Here is a 25,172-nt window from a genome sequence, read left to right as displayed (position 1 = left end):
TCCGGCAGGAGATCAGTAAGATACCATGAGAATAATAAAGAACATGTTGACTCAACTGAAGTCTGAAAACCCAATCGTCAAGCCAAAATAATGAAGATAACTCTCCAGTCAGTGATGGCATGAGTTCAATACATTTCTATCAGCTTCTAAAGCAACCAGGACCTTGTTATGAAACTATTCACCTTCTCAGCAATCAATGAAAGGTCAACTTTGGGCAAAAATGCAAAATAACGGCTTTTACCTGTATAAATTATCAATGCACCATCATACCAGTTCATTTAAAGCATGTTGGAAAAATGGATAATGGATAAATAAGATATTTGGCTACAGAAGTGCCATTTCTTACCGATCTCTACAGCTTCCGTCCAAAAACAAATCCTGTGAAATGACGTTAACACTACAAGTGGCTAGCTTAGCTAACGAATGTCACATCGATGACGCACCAAATGCACACCACAATTCTGTTCGTAAATTGAGAAAGAGGAGGATTTGGACCATTTTTCGTGTCCAAAGTCGACCTTTAAAAGTTAATGATTTGATCACCCTGCTGCAGGATAACTTTTCTGCAATGCAGGAAATAAAATTTAAATGTAGTGCATTTCAAATTTCAGACTTGATTTTTCCTTACGGAACATTTCCATTGCTTACAGTTGAAGTCGGAAGTTTACATACACTTAGGTTGGAGTCATTAAAACTCGTTTTTCAACCACTCCACAAATGTCTTGTTAACTGTTAACCTTTTTTCTCCACATCCTGTCTAAATGACGTGCCCAAAGTAAACTGCCTGTAGACTACGGTTTGCAACTGCACATGGGGACAAAGATCGTACTTTTTGGAGAAATGTCCTCTGGTCTGATGAAACAAAAATAGAACTGTTTGGCCATAATGACCATCATTATGTTTAGAGGAAAAAGGGGGAGGCTTGCAAGCCGAAGAACACCATCCCAACCGTGAAGCACGGGGGTGGCAGCATCATGTTGTGGGGGTGCTTTGCTGCAGGAGGGACTGATGCACTTCACAAAATAGATGGCATCATGAGGTAGGAACAGTATGTGGATATATTGAAGCAACATCTCAAGACATCAGTCAGGCAGTTAAAGCTTGGTCGCAAATGGGTCTTCCAAATGAACAATGACCCCAAGCATACTTCCAAAGTTGTGGCAAAATGGCTTAAGGACAACAAAGGCAAGGTATTGGAGTGGCCATCACAAAGCCCTGACCTCAATCATATAGAACATTTGTGGGCAGAACTGAAAAAGCGTGTGCGTGCAAGGAGGCCTACAAACCTGACTCAGTTACACCAGCTCTGTCAGGAGGAATGGGCCAAAATTTACCCAACTTATTGTGGGAAGCTTGTGGAAAGCTACCCAAAACGTTTGACCCAAGTTAAACAATTTAAAGGCAATGCTACCAAATACTAATTGAGTGTATGTAAACTTCTGACCCACTGAGAATGTGATGAAAGAAATAAAAGCTTAAATAAATCTTTACTATTATCCTGACATTTCACATTCTTAAAATAAAGTGGTGATCCTAACTGACCTAAGACAAGGAATTTTTACTTGGAATAAATGTCAGGAATTGTGAAAAACTGAGATTAAATGTATTTGGCTAAGGTGTATGTAAACTTCTGACTTCAACTGAATAATCCACATAATAATTAACATTTCCTGTTCCTGCAGGATTATTTTCCAGCTGCAGCAAACTGGCTCAAATTAAGATTCTACATCGATAAAACCTGTATCTATGCCCTCCGATGAACCATCAAACAGACAAAGCGTCAATACAGGACTAAGATTGAATCGCATTACACCGGATCCAACGTTCGTCGGATGTGGCAGGGCTTACAAACTATTACAGACTACAAAGGGAAGCACAGCCGAGAGCTGCCCAGTGACACGAGCCTAACAGACGAGCTAAATTACTTCTATGCTCACTTCAAGGCAAGTAACACCGAAACATGCATGAGAGCATCAGCTGTACCGGACGACTGTGTGATCACGCTCTCCGCAGCCGATGTGAGTAAGACCTTTAAACAGGTCAACATTCACAAGGCCGCAGGGCCAGACGGATTACCAGGATGTGTACTACGAGCATACGCTGACCAACTGGCAAGTGTCTTCACTGACATTTTCAAACTCTCCCTGTAGGAGTGTAATATCAATATGTTTCAAGCAGACCACCATAGTCCCTGTGCCCAGGATTACTAAGGTAACCCGCCTAAATGACTACCGACCCTTAGCACTCACATCTGTAGTGCCCTCAATGCTCATCATTAAGCTAAGGACCCTGGGATTAAACACCTCCCTCTGCAACTGGATACTGGACTTCCTGACGGGCCGCCCCCAGACGGTAAGGGTAAATAACAACACATCCGCCACGCTGATCCTCACCACGGGGGCCCCTCAGGGGTGCGTGCTCAGTCCCTCCTGTACTCCCTGTTCCCTCATGACTGCATGGCCGGGTACGACTCCAACACCATCATTAAGTTTTCCGATGACAGTGGTAGGCCTGATCACCGACAACGACGAGACAGCCTATAGGGAGGAGGTCAGAGAGCTGTTCATGTGCCGCCAGGACATCTACCTCTCTCTCAACGTGATCAAGACAAAGGAGATAATTGTGGACTACAGGAAAAGGAAGACAGAGCACACCCCATTCTCATAGACAGGGCTGTAGTGGAGCAGGTTTAAAGCTTCAAGTTCCTTGGTGTCTACATCACCAACAAACTACCATGGTCCAAACACACCAAGACAGTTGTGAAGAGGGCACGACAAAACCTATTCCCCTTCAGGAGACTGAAAATATTTGGCATGGGTCCTCAGATCCTCAAAAGGTTCTACAGCTGCACCATCGAGAGCATCCTGACTGGTTGCATCACTGCCTGGTAGGGCAAATGCTCGGCCTCTGACCGCAAGGCACTACAGAGGGTAGTGTGTCCGGCCCAGTACATCACTGGGGCCAAGCTTCCTGCCATCCAGGACCTCTATACCAGGTGGAGTCAGAAGCAAGGCAAGGCCCTAAAAATTGTCAAAGACTCCAGCCACCCTAGTCATACTGTTCTCTCTGCTACCGCATGGCAAGCGGTACCAGAGCACCAAGTCTAGGTCCAAGAGGCTTCTCAACAGCTTCTACCCCCCAAGCCATAAGACTCCTGAACATTTAATCAAATGGCTAGCCAGACTATTTGCATTGCCCCCACCCCCTCTCTTTTACGCTGCTGCTATTCTCTGTTTATTATCTATGCATAGTAACTTTAACTCTACCTACATGTACATATTACCTCGACTAACCGGTGTCCCCACACATTGACTGTTTACCGGTACCCCTTGTAGATAGCCTCGCTATTGTTATTTTACTGCTGCTCATTAATTATTTGTTACTTTTATTTCTTTCCTCTTTCCGTTGAAGGTATTTTATAAAAACTTTATTGTTGGTTAAGGGCTTGTAAGTAAGCATTTCACTGTAAGGTCTGTTGTATTCGGCGCGTGTGACAAATACAATTCGATTTGATTTGATTTGCAGAGACTACAGTATGTCTTACACCGTTCATCACACCAGAGCCCAACCGGTAAACACTACAATATGGGGATAGTTTCATTATCTAGTGAGGAAGAGAGGGCATGCTGAGCCAGAAAGAGTACAGTGATTTCTGCTTCACTTGTCTGTGAAGCTCTCTCTCTCTCTGTCGTTAAGTGAAATCAGTAATGTGCCTTGATGGCTTGATAAACAGAGCAAAAGGCCTCTCAGGAGCAGACACTGAATGTGCCAAGTCAACTAATTTGTCTTGCAGACAGTGCCTTGGATCACATGGATCAACATTATTAATATTATTATTATTATTATTATTATTATTATTATTACAGCTGTGTTGACAGGACATGGATATAACCCACCATCTCTAATATCAATTTCAGACAGGAAACGCCACGTATTCGTTTAACCATTCATTAGTCGTGGTGGCTCACTGCCAGAGCATACATAATAATTACAAGCAGAGTCCAAACAGAAAACAGACTCGCATGGCGAGTTGGGCATGTTACGACAATAGCGTGTCACCGAGAACGCCAGCGCATAGCGTGCACGTGGCAGCCATCAGAGGATGTGTGAGCAGGAACCTGGTCAACTAAATAGACTGCCACATCGAGGTAGAGTGATGAATCTAATTGGTGCAATATCAGCCGACGCAAACACTCAGGCTTCCTGTATGAACCTGCTGCGCTCGATGCGTTCCCAGATTGAGGAAGAAATTATACTCAACAGATGGTTTAGCGTTTAGTGTTCCATAAAGGCTTACTCAAGTCGATGCACATATTGTTGCAAATCCCACTTGGCTGATCCCACTTGGCAATGGGCAACGTGCGGATCACACATACACACCAGAGTGCGTGCATCGATCATCAATTATTCCCAGCAGCCAATGCAGCTCCAGCCACTTTCCCTCCAACTCTTCACCCAGGTAAATATTAATCTTATGATTTACAACACAGAGGCGCACAGTACTGCGCCGCACAACACCACACAGACTCCCTCCAAAGATGTCCGCCTGCATTATCCTCCGCTTATTCCACGAACAATCCCCAGCCCTATTAAACTACACCACTAATTACAGCTCCTCGCAGCTTAACAGAGTCCAACAAAGCTACTCATTATAGAATGTCCCTGAAGGTGACAAATTATTTAAATTACATTTATTAAATTGGAAAATGATTAACAGCGGAGCGGGCAGGGAGCTCGCGGGGGGCCATCAGCCGCCTGGGCCCGCTCTGCCCTGGGCCTCCTGGCAGCTGGGCACACATGCTGTGGGGGATCGTCAGGCCGAGCATAGAGTGGGGCCATTGGCACTCGGCCATCACCTCCCTGTGGGCCTCTGATTACAATTAGCCAAATGGGACAGGGAGAGTCAGCGGGAGAGAGCCACAAAGGAACAGGGTGTACTGCTGCAGGTCAGGTACAGATAAGTTACATCGCATGGGACAGACTATTTCAATGTCAAAGGCCTCGTGGACAGTATGCCTGCTTATACAAGCTGCAATTTACATGTTGATAGAGTCAGTGCAACAGAAACATTGCTCTACAGGGCAAGCCAGCTACAGTACACTGACTTACTCATCACACAGATCTTAACATGAGCGCATTATACAAGGGGGCTATGTATGAGCCAGCAATGTGGACTATACAGTAAATATACAGTGTGGCATACATAAAGGCAGGCTTACCTTTACTTGGCCCACAAAAGAGTTGGCCTCCTCCTCTGTAACTGTTACGTTTTGGGGCATGAGTGGATCGAAGACGGGGTCATTATCGTTGACATCAGTGACCACAATATTCACAGTAGCCGTGGAGGTCTGGAAGCACAGAATAAAAACAACACAATTATTGATCTCTGTTTTGAGCAAAGCCTCTGGCAAGAGCAAATCAGCATGAGTTCTTTCTCCAAAACAGTAGCTTAAAAGCACAGCAGACTTCTCTGTATGTCATGCCTGACCCAATCAGAATGTGAGTGAATAAATGTTATGTAATTCTTAAACTCTCTAATCAAATAATACATTTGGTTTCATTATTCAGGGCCAGGGTGGGTTTTCATCAACAAATCCACTTGTTTCCTGATTAACTGCTACAGCTCTTGCAATAATGCTGATATATTTGCATTCGCCATCATGTGATGAATGACAAATCTCCTCAGCTTTAGGTAAATTAGCATTTTTGTGTTCGATATGACAACGAGATGCTCCCAAACCAAACACATTTAGTTTTAGGTTCTTTTAGACGGTGAGTCTTGTCAAAATTATCACTTGATTAACAAGACTACTGAGCCGTATAGATATAGCACGTTAAATCTCTTCAGAAACCAGGATATATCACGACACAGGGACGAAAATCGCAGTACCCGTCTCCGGATAATCTTGAGCTGGCTACGAGAGCATCCTGTGACCATAGCGACTTGCAGTCTATTATAGAAAATAGAACATGGAGTTCAAGGCTTTTATAAAACTGAATTAATCAAATTAATGCCCTTTTGACTTCTAGCTTCACGTTTCCCCCGATAGAAGAACAGAATCCAGGAAGCTCATCCAGGTCAACAAGTGCAGGTAATCACATTTTAATTTTTTTGTCATTTAGCAGACGCTCTTATCCAGAGCGACTTACAGTTAGTGCATCCATCTTAAGATAGCCAGGTGAGACAACCACATACTGTATCACAGTCATAGGAAGTACATTTTCCCTCAATAAAGTAGCTATCAGCAGAGTCTGTGCTAGTAAGAAAAGACAAGTGTGAGTGTTAGTGCAAAGAAGGCAAGTTAATTAATCGAGGTACTCTTATTCAAATATGCTCATATACAGTACAACCTTGGGAAGAATAAGGCAACATTTTTCATTGTGGGAGAAGCGAGCACATAGAATGTGATAATTGTCATGTTTTCATACATTCATAGAACGTTTGGAAATGACGTAGAGTCAGGAATCGGTGAACCTTCTATGGTAATATTAATGGGAAAGCAGCCATGCGCTTCGGGCCATTAATAGAAATGTAGTGAATAAAAACAAATACAAACGTGTCAGTCTTGTCCTGGGCCAGAATCTACACAAACCGGTGTGCCATAACCAATCACTGCTAGATTAGGCAAATAAGCCATGCCAACAGCGGAACAGTGCAACAACTCTCCTTCAGTTGCCTATCCAGAACAACCACAACGTTAGCCTGAACCATACGAGTTCAAATCTAGCACAGAGGACAGTAAACCCTCTCAAACTTCTCAGACGGGGAATAGTAGCCTGCTCGGCCTCCTGCAGTGCCCCCCAGCCCAATAACAACATGACATCCTTCCAGCTGCTAGCCAGCTAGCTACAAGGCTCTGTGTCATTTTAGGTTCTAGCTAGTTAAATGACTTAGCGATCAAGTCATATAGCTAGCTTGCTAAATAAGTAGATCATACATAATAGATAAGGTATAGCCTTAACCACATCGCTACTGCATCGCTAGATCGATTGTGTTGAGACTCCCAATCACTGCCCTTTTCGTCCGTTTTTGTCCAAAGTATTGGTTGAGTGAAACTGAAACGGTTCATCCCCTGAATGGCCGGGGTAACAAATCAATGTACCAGCTGTGATTTACAACCTGATAGCAATATGTATTAGACTACCTAGCGATTCATGGGGAATTTGATTAATCGTGCGACAGGTAGCCTAGCGGTTAGAGAGGGTCGAGCCAGCAACCGGAGGGTTGCTAGTTCGAATCCTGCGTCCAGACAGAAAAAAAAATCTGGTAACAACAGCTCCCCAGGCGCACAGTGGCAGCCCCCCGCACCTTTCCAAAATCTGTATGTGTCTAGGAGCGGAAGTCAAATTTTGGTTGGACCTTGTGTGCAATTGAACAATAAAGCGATCTTAAATATAACCTTTTTTTAAAACCTCTTATGAAATTGGTTTTAAAGCACAAACTGCAAACGTGATATTTTAGACCAATATACTGATTATCTGTTGTTTAATTTCTGCAAAGTAGAAATGTGTCAGATCCACTTTAAGCATGCTGGCTATAGAGGTGTGGTATTTAAAAACCAATATTTATGTGTGGAAAGTTCATCTGTACATAACCCATCACGTGACTTCTCTTCAATTTAAAGTGATCCTGAACCATTACCAGACCGTGGGAGGAAGGAAGAGTGATCACTGCCGGTCATATAACATCTCAGCCCTTAAAGGTTTCATCTGTGGTCTGTGACGCTACAGACTGACTGGGTGTGTTCTTACTGACTCACTGTTTCACAAATATGATGGATTCTCCAATTAGCTCGTTTTTAGGCTGGCGGTATCAGAGCAGAACATTTAATAAGGCTCTGGGCCATCATGTTGATGCTGATTAATGAGGTCTGTGATGGATCACAAAAAGACTAAAGTCCCCAATCTCCTCCTTTATGAAGAAACTGCGACCATCAAACAAAACAATATCCAAACAGGACAATTCCTCATTGAATGACCAGATAATACAGTAATTGTCAGAGCCAGACAGATGGTTGCATCATTCAGAGGTTCTCTGTCTTTTGTCTAACAGCCCAACAATTCAACATAAAAAACAACCAATTACAGCACAGAATAAATTAGCAACCTGTGGGTCGTTAGATAGATATAGCTATAGCTAATTCCTTAGTGGTGGCTCTTGTATTCACACCGGCAACCCAAATCAGGCCGTACCTTAGAGCACTAGCCTACGGGGAGGACTAAACCGCCATTAGCCCAGAACATATGGCTTCCCTTCATCAGAGGAAGAACGGAGGAGAGAACAGTGTGCAGGTGTGCCCTCACAGCAGGAAGTCCCTTCACTTTGCATCATCCCTTCCTAATGTCTAACCTCCTCATTCTCTTCTCCGCATTTAGCTTTGAAAGAACATCAAAGACATTCCTTCCCACAACACACCCAGAGGAATGCAAAAGTGAGGAATAATCCAAAAAAGAGGATGTGTGTTATTTTCTGCTGTTTTGTAATGTCAGAAAGAGCATTTGAGAGAGGCTGGGATTATTCACGAGGCGTAACTTCATGATGCAAAACACCTATGCGCTACTTGAAACATTTACTTGGAGCGAGGAGGGGTAGTAATGAGTGAACCGGACAAACACATAGGAAATTCAGGACTATTGCTTTGACATGAAAAGAATGGTGCACAGCCTTGCACTTTGACAAAGGTAAACACTCATGCTTCGTTTAGGACCAAAACTGCATTGTCTCTTCAAAGTGGTAATCAGCAGTAGAAACAATAACAAGGCATACTCCCCGCCCCCGTTTAGTAAAATGCTGAGGGATGGGGTTGGAGAATGTGACCACTCTCAAATTCATAGACCGAGCAAAGGACACAAGGACTGACCATCCACGATATCAAAATTATAGCTTTAACCATGTTTTGAGGCTATATAGTGTTTGTTTACACTTACTTTGTTTAAAAACATTGGAGTAAAAAAGGTTTCGATGGGGTACGACAGTCGAACTAAGCTCACGAGGCATTTATAAGTCAAATTCTTCAAGAATCAATGGGTACATATAATTAATGGATGTTCAAAAATGGATGTAACGACTGATGATTGCCCCTTTAAGACCAAACCGTACAACAAGTATTTATCAGCTATAACAGAGTATTATCTGACACCTCTGATATGACTTTATAATAGATACTGTCTGTCTCTCATGTGATCCTCATCAGATAATATTGGCTGGCCCCGGGCCCTCCAGGCCCCTCTGGCACACCTGCAGGTGCCTAGAGAAACACACGTTTCCAGTAGGAAACCAGGAAGGGAGGTCAAGCAGTTCTGGAGCGTCAGTGACAGTGGTGTGTGTGTGCGTGCGTCTGTGTGTGTACGTATGTTGTGTGTGTGTGTGTGTGTGTGTGTGTGTGTGTGTGTGTGTGTGTCCTAAGCCAGAGAGCCCTTCCTAGTCCCTACGGGACTGTTTATTAGCTTGGCTAATGACCAGCTGATTTGGAAAGGTCAATGAATTTTAAAGGCCTCAGTCTCTGCCTTTACCCTACCCGCTCAGGCTGCAGTTTAAACTTTGCTCAATGTTTTATAGAATAAGTGGAAACGTGGAGGGCACAGAGGGGAGGAGAATGGTGGCGAGCGCAGGGGAGGGAGGTTTTGCTGGTACTCACCGTCCGCTGTCTCATTTTACTTGCATGAGACAACCAACCACACTGGACTACTCTTTTAAGAAGAGGATGAGAGTTCCCCTCTCCACTAGGTGAGAGAGACCAGCTCTGAAAATATTGGCCAATTAAGTGATTCAATCTAAGGGGAGGTGCTTCAGGTATCAGAGTGTGCCAGAAGAGAGACGTTTGTATTCATTTCCATAAAGGTCAGCGCAGTAACGTGTCACACCTGCATTAAATATGCCGCCGCTGGCATCAAAGAGAATAATGTCACATGAATCGGTCTGCTGGCTTCCTCGTTAAGTGTGATATCGAAAGAGATGTTTTGGACATCGGGATTTGCAACGACAAGGCAAAGGTTTAGCCGTCATTAGAGTGATGTAGGTGGTTGCATCAAAGGTTTTTGAGATCATTCACATTTTCTCAACACTGGATACAACCTTTAAAGGTGGCCATGATTGATGACAAATCCGGCTATTGCATTATTAAATCAACCCCGATTTTCACCTAACAACCCCCGTTACTGTTATGCAACATCTTAGTCCTTGTTTTTATCATTTACAGTACATAAATCACTGCTACTCCAGTTTGTCCAGGATCCTATCAAAACAATGGACTGCAGACCTCCAACACAGTAAATAAGGCTAGCTACACAACCTGCCATGCACTTAACTGAATAGATCGAATAGATTAATGAACACAATACATTAATTGATGGTGAGACAGCACACAGATGAATGGATAAATGAAATAATTTATGACGGAGAATAGATTAACGAATAGATGGATAGAAGGACAATTGACGCAGGCTTACCCCTTCCGGATGGCCGTCTGAGGCTGTTACAACGAGAGTGTAGCGATCCTCTGTCTCCCTGTCCAGCGGTTTCCCCAGGACCAAAAGCCCTGACCTGAGGAGAGGAGACAAGAGACACGGTGGTTATTTTTCACTAACCACCACCAGAACACGACAAACTCGCATCATTCAATACAGTCCATTTGCAGCTTTCGTGAAACTTTCCCACTCACTCTGCTTCCCGCTGAGCCAGAAGCTTTCAGGGTTCCTAAATCAAACAGATCTCACGTAGTGATAAACAATACCCACACAGAAACAAGAAGACGTGAAGGAGACAGAAATTCTTGCATCAAAGTCTGCATTCAGACATTGTGAATGTGAACATTTCAACAAATGATTGAATCACAATTGAGACAGGTTTCAATTGGCCCAAAATCACAACTCTGTCAGTGTAAGCAGATTATTTTTCCTTCTAATGCAAAAGCACCGTTTATTTTTGTTTGTATGTGGCTTATAATGGGGGTTTATGTAAATCTGGCTATTCAATTACATGCACGTCGGATACTGTGGGGCATGTGGACCCGCCAGCACATTAGAATGAAATGGAAGCTCCTTCTCTCGTTCTGCCGACAGAGGAGAGTTATATGTCGGCACTTTGACAAGCTACTGTAGCCTAACACACACACATGCTTTATAGAATTTACAGTGCACGGTCATTTGGTATGGGGTAGTCTTAGCATGCATACAGCAGTGGTTTCAGCCCTCTCACAGAGCGATCCCTGAGTGTTTAAATACATGGGATGATTATCTGCTGTCAGCTCTACACTCTTAGAAAAAAGGGTTATTCGGCTGCCCCCATAAGAGAACCCTTTTTGGTGCCAGGTAGAACCACTTTATTTCCAGGTAGAGCCCTTTTGGGTTCCACCCCGGAATCCAAAGTGTTCTACCTATAACCAAAAAGGTTTCTCCAAAGGGTACTCCTATGGGGACAGCCAAATAACGCTTTTATGTTCTAGACAGCACTCTTTGAAATATAAGAGTGTACATCTGTTAGCTGTCTGACAGCTCTCAGAGATGGGCCCAAACTAGAGGGCAATGTACAGCCACCTAAGGAAACGCGTCTGCAACCACGCATCTCGATTTTCCCTCTACTTGTAGTTTTCTGATGGTTACTCACCAGCAGTCATTTAGACACGCATTAATCCGATATTAGAGGTACTTTTTAATTCAGTATTTTTAACGGTTCATAATCGGACGATCCTAAGAGTCCGGGTGCACACATCCTAAGAGGGATACGAGCTCGGTGAGGACCATCGTGGAATGATATGCCCCTGTTAAAATGAATTAGGCAAACGCAAAGCAGCACCTCAAACACCGCCGCCACGACTCTCATGTATATTTATAAGCTATTCATAGAGAGCATTGTCTCTACACGCACACACACACACACACACACACAATCATCCTCCTATTCGAAAACATCAAGGATGATGATAATGCCAAGCTGAAATGAAATATCATGATTATTAGCAGCTGGAAAAGCAAACTGGATCAGATCCAGATCATGTGAGAGAACCTCATTCACAAGGGTGTTGTTTTGAAGTGCTGAATAACTAAGAGAGTATTAAAGATATCATCTGAGGCCCACTAAGAGGCAACACAGAGCAGAGGTTATTCAACAGATTGTGATATGTAAGATTGCCCGTTCCTGGCAGGCCTGGCGATGAGACCGAGCAGGTCTCTGATCACAATCACCTCTACAGCGGACTTAAAGTCTTGACATGCTGACGTTTTAAGTCTAATACAAAGCAATCAAATGGGTAACTTGTAAAACTGTCAACTCCTTAACTATACCAGTTGGATAAAAACAGCTTTATTTGAAAGAAACAGATAAATATGCAAGAACTGGCTCAGTAGTATGATAATGGGGATACAATGTGTCATGATAGGCACATGAATCTATCGGGATGAATCCATTAATAGGGGCTATATAAGGGGATACACTTTAGCTCATCTCCTCTAGGACTGGGGAGCTTGTCCCCTACTGTTTTAATTTGCCTCTTCATTGAGGAGACCGAGACAGGCGCAGGGCTTATTAACATTTTGTAGTTGTGGTATATGCAATTTCTTGGACCTGACAGTCTGCAACAGGAGAGGCATGATGACAATTTGAGTTTGGAGCTTTGATTGAAGTGGCCTCCGGTAGCACAGTTATGACTGCATGGCAATGTGCTGGTTATTGCAGAGAAAAACGGAGAGAGAGAGAGAGGGTGGGGGGGGGGCAGAGGGAGAGAGATGGAGAGAGAGGAGAGAGGGTGGGGGGGGGCAGAGGGAGAGAGATGGAGAGAGAGGAGAGAGGGTGGGGGGGGCAGAGGGAGAGAGATGGAGAGAGAGGAGAGAGCAGAGGGATAGCTCTTAGAGGTCTACCTGAGACCCGACCCAAGACCGAGTGGGTTCGGGTCCAAAATTCAAACTTGCCGATCAGGTGCGGATCGAGTCCTGCTATCAGTTATCGGGTCTATGTAACTAGAGCTGATAGACCCGAGTGGATCTGAATGGACCCAACCACGGCCTAGAGCATATTTATTGACTTGTAGAAGGCCTAGCCAAGATATAAAGAAATATTTGTTAACCAAAATAGCAACTTGCCAGGTAGCCTAGCAGTTAAGAGCATTGGGCCAGTAACTGAAAGGTGCTGGTTCAAATCTCAGAGCCGACTAGGTAAAAATATGTCGTTCTGCCCCTGAACAAGGCAGTTAACCCACTGTTCCTAGGCCATCATTGTAAATAAGAATTTGTTCTTAACTGACTTGCCTAGTTAAATAAAGGATTAAATAAAAATAAAAATATATATATATCCAATTACGGTCTTGTCTTATCGCTCCCCAACGAGCTCGGGAGAGGTGAAGGTCGAGTCATGCTACCTCCGAAACATGACCTGCCAAACCGCGCTTCTTAACACCCGCCTGCTTAACCTGGAAGCCAGCTGCACCAATGTGTCGGAGGGAACACCATTCAACTGACGACTGAAGTCAGCCTGCAGGCGTCCGGCCCACCACAAGGAGTCGCTAGAGCGCAATAAGCCAAGTAAAGCCCCCCACGGCCAAACCCTCCCCTAACCCGCATGGCGCAGGGCCAATCGTGTGTCGCCCTATGGGACTCCCGGTCACGGCCGGTTGTGACACAGCCTGGGATCGAACCCAGGTCTGTAGTGATGCCTCAAGCTCTGCAATGCAGTGCCTTAGACCGCTGCGCCACTAGGGAGGACTGGGTCCCATTTTTTAAATAAATAAATCAGGTCCATTCAGCTCTGGGTCCAAAGCCTCAGGGGGAGAAGGCTTGCTTCGCCGCTAACCATAGAACAGTGCTCCCTAAAAAAATCCCAGCAAATCTTATTGCAGGCTTGGATTAAATCTATGAAATTGTAAGAGGAAATATTTACTCCAAGCCAAGGCACTAATACTTTTCCCGCCAATACCAGAGTAACCTTGGGACCAGTACTGTATAATCTGATATTTGGTCTGTTTTTAAACTGGGAGAGAATTGTTTTGGTTTTTATTCATTTATCACTTATTAATTATGTATTTGAGATGCTAGGGAGAATCGTATCTACATTTTCTGCCCCTCGTGTCTCGCGGAGAGCTTCTGAGAGAGCAATTCAGTTTACTACAGATCACATATCATGGCAAACCACTATCCAAAACCCTTTCCCTAAATGGACTCCTCTGTAACAGGGTAATACTACTGCTGGCAAAGTTTCATGAATAAATCCTCTAGGATAATATAGGTAGGTGTTGTTGATGACTAAAATAAGCTTACGCACGTTCGGGAGAGCTCGAAGAGGTCGTGGGAATCCCCGCTCTGGATGCTATAGGTAATAGGATCTCTTTCACGGTCCTTCGCCTGTAGAGACACAGAGACAGAGTGCCTCTTTCATGTCAAGTAAAACCCAATTTCACAACAGACAATGAAGAATACTGAATGACTTTACTCGGCAGTATCCGGTCCATTTCTACTTGATGCATTACAAACAATAGTTTGGTAGTATTAGTGGACAACAATACAATAATGATGTCTACAGTCTGAGTGGTCTACATAAACAGCTCGAACCATTTCTTCTCAAACAGAATAGACAGTAACATTGGTAATGTGTCTCAGACCCTTCTGGTACAGACTAAAAATAAGCCCTTGTTAGGAGCTCACCAGCTGTATACACTAAATGTTCTGAAGCAGATCCCACAGCCGCCGCCAAATGTCACCCTCTAGATAGAGTTCAGAGTTCATCACGCTAGGTCTGAACTAAAGAACAGTGTGGTATTGTGAAGAAGCCTCGTCCCCAGGCTCACCTGCAGGTGGAGGAGAGTGGCTCCGGTCCTCATGGCCTCGCTGACCTCCAGGCTGTAGAGGAAGCGGGGAAAGTGTGGGGGGCTCTGGTTGTTGGGTGGGAGCACCTCAATGTACACAGTGGTGATGGAGCTCCTGGGAGGGGAGATAAGGATGGGGGATGGGTGTGAAATTAATTCTGGTGAAAAACAACCCAGTGTGAAAAACCCTGATGAACACAGGGGTTAAATTCGTTGGTAAACATTTTCACAATCAAGAAGCACTTTTATCAACTTTAACTGTCCTCCAAGAGCTTCGATTCTGAAAGACAGAGACTGTGGGAGGGTTCTGTTTACAGTATGACAATCTGTGTGTGGGATGTAGGGTACACACAGATGCATTGGCTGTAGGTGTTTGTTTTGGGTTTCTTAGGTGTGTTTTGCAAGAAAATCTATATGACTGTAAATTAAAAAGCTGGTGGGTACTGTACGTAGGCTGAAATCCATAGTTGGTGAAAGAGCCACGTCCATTTGCGATATTACAAAAACAAAGAAGTTATTTCAAACAACTAACACTGTTTTTTCACTCAGACATCATTGTACGCACGAAAGAACAGCAGAGTATGTACTGTTACTTTGTTTTACCACGACGCTGGATGCTGTTCTCCTCTGTTTCATCACCAAACAAAAGTGAAATCACATTTGTGTACAGAACATTAAGCCCCAAGTGTCCGAGTCGGGCCTGAACATTAACATAATTGAATGATTACAGGCACATTTACAAGTCAATTTTAGAAAGACATATGGGGGACTTCTTAAGACTTGTTATTTCAAGACTTTTTCCCAATGGGGCATGAATCATAACCTGTTAAACATGAATCAAATGGTTTTAAAGGATCGGCAGCATGTTCTGATCCTAGACATGCTACAAACAGTGCCCTGTAAGTCAGGGCCAACTCTCCCTCTCGTAAAACTTTGAAACTAAGCAGTGAAATGTTTTTTTATTTTTTCTCTGGGTTTTCAACCGTCCATGGTTGAAGCTCCATCTGGCCAATGCAAATAATTACACACCTGCTGCCTTTGCTATTATCAGCATTTATTTTCCTGCTCGACAAGATGGCACTCCAGACTTTTTACGTATTCACACCCCTAATAATCATCTTCACAGTTTTATTTTGCATCTCTGTCCTTTACTTCTCAAAACAAAGGCTTCCAAGGTTCTTTGTGCGATGAAACTTTTACCTGGCCGTGTTTCGGGAAAGACGAAAATCCGAGAACGGCTGCCACAGAAACCCCCAGTGGACTGAGGCCACAGAAACCCCCCAGTGGACTGAGGCCACAGAAACCCCCCAGTGAACTGAGGCCACAGAAACCCCCCAGTGAACTGAGGCCACAGAAACCCCCCAGTGAACTGAGGCCACAGAAACCCCCCAGTGAACTGAGGCCACAGAAACCCCCCAGTGAACTGAGGCCACAGAAACCCCCCAGTGAACTGAGGCCACAGAAACCCCCAGTGGACTGAGGCCACAGAAACCCCCCAGTGGACTGAGGCCACAGAAACCCCCCAGTGAACTGAGGCCACAGAAACTCCCCCGTGGACTGCGGCCACAGAAACCCACCAGTGAACTGAGGCCACAGAAACCCCCCAGTGGGTGCCTTAATGTTTTTCCTATAGAACTCAGCCGCCAGTTAGTTCCCAATTCACTACATTTCCTGCAAAAAAATCTCTTTCTATGTTAGTCTATTGAGCTATATTGATTCTGTGGCCACCAAGCATTACAGAGGGCACAAATGCGACACAGATTGAATTGAGTTGGAGGGTGGGTGGGCATTGCCAATTATTGTGAAAAGCCTCTCATTTCCGCTTTGGGTACCAGATGGGTCAGTCCTGAGAGTAATATCTATCAGCACATTGTTACAGGGATATTTCCACAGCAGAATGTGTTATCCTGCAGAACACTATCGATTTAAGAGAGCAAGAGAGAGGGGCAGAGAGAGAGAGATACATAAAAAAGGAGAGAGGGGGGGGGGGTGACAGAGAGGGAAAGAGGGAGAACGGCAGCAAAGGAGGGAGTCTGTGGCTGCTGCAAACGGAATGGAAAGTACCTGGTCCTCTGTGGTTCTCAACCTTTACAGTCCATGCCAGTTTCCAGCCACCATCACCTTTCTCTACCTCTCCACGGCCCTTCTCGGTCTCCCCAACCCCCAGCCCTCCCCATCCTCCCCTCCAGCCTCCCATCCCTCGGGCCACCCCAGGGCTCCCTGATAGCCTCACCTCCTCTGGGACTCCGGGCCGTTATCCATGGCCTTCACAGTCAGGGCATAGGAGCGTCCCACGGCCAGGGAGATGCCAGGCATCACAGTGATCACTCCCGAGCGGTTATTGATGGCGAAGTGGCCTTGATTCCCCGCCAGGATCTTGTAGGTCACCAGCCCGTTGGGACCCTCGTCAGCATCCAGGGCCGTCAGCTGAAAGGGATACAGGAGAGGAGCCACATCATTTTCCCATAAATCTCCATCGACAGTGTCCGCAGTCGTCCTAGGCCCAGGGACATCACTAGGGGAAGGCAATCTATACCAATTTTTCCCCCACATTTCAAGGAACATGCAAATTCAGCGCTGATGTTATTCTTAAACATATCTAATGCGTAATTAAACGTCTCGTGTTGGGGGCGTATTACAAATCAATAGCAAATATGGTCAGCAAATTTGAAATAAGAAAGTAGAGACTGCTAACAAAATCAAACACAGAAATACCTTTTAACATTAGCATAATCTCTGTCCAACATACAGTACTTCATATTCAACACACTGTGATGTGTAAAGAAGTGGCCACACATGAATAGAAATCTCAAAACATGAATGTGTTTCAAACAAACAGAAAGCTACAGTATGTGACTAAACAAAAGCATGACTACAACATCTTTAGTGTCATTTTCCCCATATGTCATTCTAAGACTTTACATACTGTAACTCAAAGATGACTAATTAGACAATGCTTCAGTCACAAACCCCTCATTAAGTCATTCAACAGGCAAAGAGTTAACTCACAACTGTCCTTATTAACACATGTTTCTGAAGCCTAACCAGCCTAACCTGGCTTGCTATGAGAGGAAGTCTTCTGATCGGAAACAGAGATTTAACTGCCTAGACTTGACCTTTTCTGTCAGTCTTTTGTTCCCCGCGACTGAACTGGGCTCATGCTCAGACTGCAAAACAGGGGTTATAACAAATTACCCACAATATTCCCTGGGCACAGAGGGGAACAGCCTATGGCAGCAGCCTGCTGAGAGCTAAACCAAACAGTCTGCTGCCACAATTATTCCAGCTATAATTCATTAATAAATTAGGTTTACTCACGCTATTACTCTAAGTGGGTGGTTTGTTTGGGAAAACAGTGAGTGAGTATAGCGTATCGATTACCTGTAATACTGTTTCCCCTGGCTGAACGTCTGTGTAAACATTCACACTGTAGGAGGAGTTGAGGAAGGTTGGTGTGTTGTCGTTGGCATCAATCACTGTGATATGAACGGTCACTGTAGGGCTCTCCTGAACTCCGTCTGAAGCCATCATCTATAGAGAAGAGAGAGGGGGGGGGGGGGGGGGCAGGAGGGAGAGAGAGACAGACAGAGATAGATAGAAAAGGAAGGAAAGAAGGAGAGATAAGGGGAGACGGGGAGAGAGCGAGAGAGAAAGAGAAATGATCAAACACCTTCAGAGAAACCATTGAGGAATGAGCTTTTGAACAGCCTGTTGAGAATATCTAGGAAACAGTCAAACAATGCTAATGCATGACATACTGTATGTATACAGTAGAGACACTATATAACCCATGACATGTTCTGTCATGTCACGAACAACGGGTTAGACCCTGAGAGTCACAGTCACAGGAGAGAAAAGGAAGACAAGGATGGTGACCAATGGTAAAAAAAAAAAAGCAAGATTGAGAGCAATAACCTTACGAAAAAATCCATTTACACAGGCTTTAGAGATATTCATTCATCACACTGACTAAACAGGGCCTATTGGCTTAAAAACTACTTACAGTAATGAACACTACAATGCTCTTACAACTCCAATCATGATTGGCATACCAATGTTGCTTTTTCATTAGATAAAGTGAACAGACCCTTTAATGTGCCTTTGCTAATTAATACTCTTAAGCTTCACTAATGTGTGTGTGTGTGTGTGTGTGTATCTGACTGTGAACTTCCACATAGAACACAACCGATCACATGGATAAAACAAGACTAACATAGAGGCTTAAAAAAAAGAAAGAACATACTAACAAGCGTCAAACAGCGAGAAAAGCACAGTGATCCTCAGTTGAGCCGGAGATAAAACACCATTTGTCCCACTGGGATGTTCAAAGCTCTCCCCATTAACTTTTCGAATTAAAGCGACTTATTTGGCCACCGTTGTGATCTTCCCCTCAAAACAATGGAGGAAGTAGCTAACTAAAAAAGCCCACAGGTAAACACAGTGGTAAGTGCTAGCGAAAACCGGAATCCAGAGACATCCCTTTAGCTTTTCTTCATGTCTATGGTGCTGAGCGACACCGCACGTCAAAGTCTTGACAGGATAGCGCTGCAGGCTCCTCCACTGTTCCAGCAGGATGTGGTGGTGGGGAGAGAAGGGGTTGTTCTCTCCTCTGAGTTTCCGGTGCAATGCTCTACCCGTGACATTATGAGGCTCTTGTCTCCGTTTTAGTCGGAGACGAGTCAGCACTATAAAAACCTCTACCAGCTCCCAACAACATAACAGTACAAATCCTCTAGGCAAGACAGAGGCAAAATGATTATTTTAAGCACTAAGCCATCATTAGGTGGGTAGTGGTTGTTGTAGCTGTGGTTGTATTTTGACTGGCAGGAAGGGTCTTGCAGGGTGGGGTAGCATAACAGATTCAGTGCCATTTTGTCATTTGAATGAAATCAAGTAAACATACTCTGACTGAATATGTATCAGAATTAAAACCCATTGAGACACATCCACATGGATATCTTCATGGTAATGATGGAGAGGGGAAACACATTGAGGCGCTGACTGACTGGGAAGCATTCGTATGTGAGAGGGATCCATAATTTAAATCAGGATGGGTTGGACTGACTCTCAGAAGCCTTCCCAGACAAGCGTGCTTGTTCTCAGTGTTTTAATCATTCTGTGACTGCCAGGACAAGGCCAACTCCAAGTGATCGAAATGCGAACAGAATGCTAAATCCACGTCCCCCAGAATTAGGGCTGAAGGGAGCAGCACCCCAATATTTGCATTCAGAGAAGTCTTCTGGATCTTCTTTGCACTATTATTTCACATTCTGATGGTTTGAGACGAAAACAGAGTTGATCCTGCTCTTGAATTACAAACAGACACACAAACCTCAATATTTAGAGAAAAAAGTATTAGCATACAGCCAGACAGTCACAGTCAATCGATATAACATTGCCTTATCAATAAGAATGGTGCCGGAGGGGATGGCTGCCATTTTACGGGCTCCAAACCAAATGTGCTATTTTGTATGTTTTTTCGCATTGTTTGTAACTTATTTTGTGCATAATGTTGATGCTACCGTCTCTTATGACCGAAAAGAGCTTCTGGATATCAGAACAGGGATTACTCACCTCGAACTGGACAAAGATTATATAATGTTGCTCCCAGACAAAGCCCAAATCCCTGTCATTTGCATAAAGAAAATAAGGCAATACAGGGGGCGGAGATCAGGGTGCCTTGTGAGAATTCAGCGGCAAGAGGGTAACCCGCCTGTACCATCCATTCTATTGGCCAACATGCAATCACTGGTGAATAAACTGGATGAGCTCCGTTCGAGACTATGCTACCAACGGGACATTAAAAACTGTAATATCTTATGTTCCACTGAGTCGTGGCTGAATGATGACACGGATAATACACAGTTGGCTGAGTTTTCCATGCATCGGCAGGACAAAACAGCTACGTCCGGTAAGACGAGGGGTGTGGGTATGTGTCTATTTGTCAATAATAATTGGTGAGCGATGTCTAATATTAAGTTATTATGTATAGTAGTAGTACCATCAACAGACAGCAGGGGGCAGTGTACACCTGAGGTAGAGTACTTCTTAATAAGCTGTAGACTACACTATCTACCAAGAGAGTTTTCATCTATATTTTTTGTAGCCGTCGATTTACCAACACAAACCAATGCTGGCAGTAAGACCGCACTCAATGAGCTGTATGAGGCCATAAGCAAACAAGAAAATGCTCATCCAGAAGTGGCGCTCCTAGTGGCCGGGGACTTTAATGCAGGCAAACTTAAATCCGTTTTACCTAATTTCTACCAGCATGTCAAATGTGCAACCAGAGGGGAACAAATCTCTAGACCACCTTTACTCCACACACAGAGACACATATAAACCTTTCCCTCACCCTCCATTTGGAAAATCTGACCATAATTCTATCCTCCTGATTCCTGCTTACTAGCATAAACTATAGCGGGAAGTACCAGTGACTCGCTCAATACGGAAGTGGTCAGACGACGAGGATGCTACGCTACAGGACTGTTTTGCTAGCACAGACTAGAATATGTTCCGGGATTCATCCAATGGCATTGAGGAGTATACCACCTCAGTCACTGGCTTCATCAATAAGTGCATCAACTACATTGTTCCAAAAGTGACCGTACGTACATATTCCAACCAGAAGCCATGGATTACAGGAAACATCATAACCGAGCTAAAGGCTAGAGCTGCTGCTTTCAAGGAGCGGGACACAAATCCAGAGGCTTATAAGAAATCCTGCTATGCCCCCGCAATGCCTTCAGACGAACCATCAAGCAGGCAAAGTGTCAATACAGGATTAAGATTGAATCATACGCCGGTCGGATGTGGAAGGGCTTGAAAAATATTACAGACTACAAAGGGAAACCCAGCCGCGAGCTGCCCAGTGTGTTGAGCCTACCTGACGGGCTAAATGCCTTTTATGCTCGCTTTGAGGCAAGCAACACTGAAGCATACATGAGAGCACCAGGTGTTCCGGACAACTGTGCGATCACACTCTCCATAGGTGATGTGAGCAAGACTTTTAAACAGGTCAACATTCACAAGGCTGCGGGGCCAGACGGATTACCAGGACGCGTACCTAGAGCATGCGCGGACCAACTGGCAAGTGTCTTCACTGCCATTTTCTTTTTTTACCCCCCTTTTTCTCCCCAATTTCGTGGTATCCAATTGTTAGTAGTTACTGTTATGTCTCATTGCTACAACTCCCGTACGGGCTCGGGAGAGACGACGGTCGAGAGTCATGCGTCCTCCGAAACACAACCCAACCAAGCCGCACTGCTTGTTAACACAGCGCGCATCCAACCCGGAAGCCAGTCGCACCAATGTGTCGGAGGAAACACCGTACACCTGGCGAACTGGTCAGCGTGCACTGCGCCCGGCCCGCCACAGGAGTCGCTAGTGCGCAATGAGACAAGGATATCCCTACCGGCCAAACCCTCCCTAACCCGGACGACGCTAGCCAATTGTGCGTCGCCCCATGGACCTCCCGGGTCGCAGCCGGCTGCGACAGAGCCTGGGCTCGAACCCAGATTCTCTGGTGGCACAGCTAGCACTGCGATGCAGTGCCTTAGACCACTGCGCCACCCGGGAGGCCCTATCACTGACATTTTCAACCTCTCCCTGACCGAGTCTGTAATACCTACATTATTCAAGCAGACCACCATAGTACCTGTGCCCAAGAAAGCAAAGGTAACCTGCCTAAATTACTACCGCCCCGTAGCACTCATGTCAGTAGCAATGAAGTGCTTTGAAAGGCTGGTCATGGCTCACATAAACACCATCATCCCGGAAACCCTAGACACACTACAATTCGCATACTCAGGGGTGCGTGCTTAGTCCCCTCCTCTACTCCCTGTTCTCCCACGACTGCGTGGCCAAGCACGACTCCAACACCATCATTAAGATTGCTGACGACACAGCGGTGGTAAGCCTGATCACTGACAACGATGAGACAGCCATTTGGGAGGTCAGAGAACTGGCAGTGTAGTACCAGAAAAACAATATCTCCCTCAACGTGAGCAAGACAAAGGAGATGATCGTGGACAACAGGAAAAGGAAGGCCGAACACGCCCCCATTCACATTGACGGGGCTATAGTGGAGCGGGTTGAGAGTTTCAAGTTCCTTGGTGTCCACATCACCAACAAACTATCATGGTCCAAACAAACCATGAAAGTTGTAAAGAGGGCACGACAACGCCTTTTCCCCCTCAAGAGACTGAAAAGATTTGGCATGGGTCCCCAGATCCTCAATAAGTTATACAGCTGCACCATCGAGAGCATCCTGACCGGTTGCATCACCGCCTGGTATGGCAACTGCTCGGCATCTGACAGTACAGCCCAGTACATCGCTGGGGCCAAGCTTCCGCCATCCAGGACCTATATACTAGGCGGTGTCAGAGGAAGGCCCAAAAAATTGTCATAGTCAATTGTCAAAGTCATAGACTGTTCTCTCTGTTACCACATGGCAAGCGATACCAGAGCGCCAAGTCTAGGTCTAAAAAGCTCCTTAACAGCTTCTACCTCAAGCCATTAAACTGGTCAACAATTAATCAAATGGCCACCCGGAGTATTTGCATTGACATTTGTTTTTACACTGCTGCTACTCACTGTTTATTATCTATACAGTCACTTTACCCATGCACAAATTACTTTGACTAACCTGTACCCCCGCACATTGACTTGGTACTGTACCCCCTGTATATAGCCTCCTTGTTGTTATTGTATTGTGTTACTTAAAAAATAAAAATAATAAAATATATATTCTTAAGTTTATTTCCTTAAAACTGCATTGTTGGTTAAGGGCTTGCAAGTAAGCATTTCACAGTAAAGTCTACACCTGTTGTAATTCTGCGGATAAATAATATTGGATTTGATTTCATTTGGATTTTATCAGATTGCTAAAAAAAATAAGGTCTCTCAATTCTAAAAACAGAGTGGTAAGGTGAGCAGGATAAATGGAACTCCAAAACCTCCAAAGTTCTTAGGACAAATTCCAATTATGGTTTCTGATGACATGGCACTTGGCAATTTCAAAGCCTGACAAGACTACGGCTCTCAGGCTGAATGATACAGCTGTTAGGTGACATTTCTTCAAATAAACAGGTCTATCTGATCCAGAGGGAACAGCGAATAACCCAGTGCCAGTTTGAGCTGAGGGAAGAATACATCATCAAACGTACTGAGGAATAGTACTGAGGTTAGCAGTGTGCTGTGCTGTGCTGACCTGTGTGTTGCTGTGCTGTTCTCTGCTGAGCTGAACTATTCTGTTCTGAGCTGTGCTACGCTTAACTGTTTTGCGCTGAACCCTGCTGCGCTGTGCTGTTCTGTGTTATGCAGTGAACTATACTGAGCTGTTCTGTGTTATGCAGTGAACTATACTGAGCTGTTCTGTGCTGAGCTACGCTGTTCTGAGCTGTGCTATGCTGTACTTTACAGTTCTGTGCTGAACCCTGCTGTGCTGTGCTGGACTGTGCTCTGCTGTGCTGTGCTGGACTGTGCTCTGCTGTGCTGTGCTGGACTGTGCTCTGCTGTGCTGTGCTGGACTGTGCTCTGCTGTCCTGTGCTGTCCTGTGCTGTGCTTTATCATGGTCTTCCAGCTGGAAACAGTGCACTAGCCAGCAGCAGAGAGTATTACTCTTGAATGAAAGCTCAAGCTCAAACTTTGTAGGTGCTGGCTCAGGGGATTGCACAAATACTTAATGAGAGAGGCTACCGCATCACATTACATTAATGATTCACTTTTATCTTTTAGCACAATAACATTTTTCAACGAGTGCTTTTACAGTGATTGCTTTCTCTTTTTACTTACATATCGGACGGAGTATGTAAGCCTACACAAAAACGCTCAGACACACACACACACACACACACACACACACACACTACATCAAATACAGGCCCTGTGCCAACTGGTTGTCTGGGCAGAGGGAAGCGGGAGACGTCGGTGTGAGCAACAATAGAGTATAATTACTTGAAGACAAACACCATTGTTCTATCCCAATGGTCATAAAGTTTGGGGAAAGAGTGTGATGCACTCCATCATTACCAGATTAAAAACAAAAATAACCCTGAGGATACGATGTGGAAGACATTTTTACAAAGGATAGGACCGTCTCGTAAAAAGAAAAAAAGAACAAATTGGACAGAAATTTCAGGAGCATTGGCAAACATACTATGGGGATAAAAATCCCAGCTATGAATTTCAAGGAGCAAGAAAATAAGTATCTTGCTGATTCAATAGTGTATATGTAATAGTACTGTAATGATATACCTATTGCCATTCTAGCAGTGTTCATGAGCTTGCTACAAGACATACTGTATATGGGCATTAAAGGACAAGTGACTGAATTCCAGTTTACGATGTACTATTTTGTTTGACAGGTGCTAACTTAA

The 25,172-nt window shown here is 44.6% G+C and overlaps 1 protein-coding gene across 1 annotated transcript in view; it reads right to left on the bottom strand.

The window, feature by feature from the left end:
- Positions 1–25,172, bottom strand: part of LOC120029668 (protocadherin-15-like) — a 224,724-nt gene that overhangs the window by 72,340 nt on the left and 127,212 nt on the right. Inside the window, exons 13-18 of the mRNA XM_038974947.1 lie at positions 18,174–18,323; positions 17,026–17,219; positions 14,775–14,907; positions 14,252–14,331; positions 10,450–10,543; positions 5,220–5,348 (exon numbers count right to left, since the gene is read on the bottom strand). Coding sequence (XP_038830875.1) covers positions 5,220–5,348; positions 10,450–10,543; positions 14,252–14,331; positions 14,775–14,907; positions 17,026–17,219; positions 18,174–18,323 — 780 coding nt within the window. The remainder of the gene's footprint in view (positions 1–5,219; positions 5,349–10,449; positions 10,544–14,251; positions 14,332–14,774; positions 14,908–17,025; positions 17,220–18,173; positions 18,324–25,172) is intronic.

The sequence above is a fragment of the Salvelinus namaycush genome, chromosome 35, assembly GCF_016432855.1.
Source record: "Salvelinus namaycush isolate Seneca chromosome 35, SaNama_1.0, whole genome shotgun sequence".
Lineage (NCBI taxonomy): Eukaryota > Metazoa > Chordata > Actinopteri > Salmoniformes > Salmonidae > Salvelinus > Salvelinus namaycush.
The sequence above is the reverse complement of the archived record's forward strand: the minus strand, read 5'-3'. Positions and strand labels throughout refer to the sequence as shown.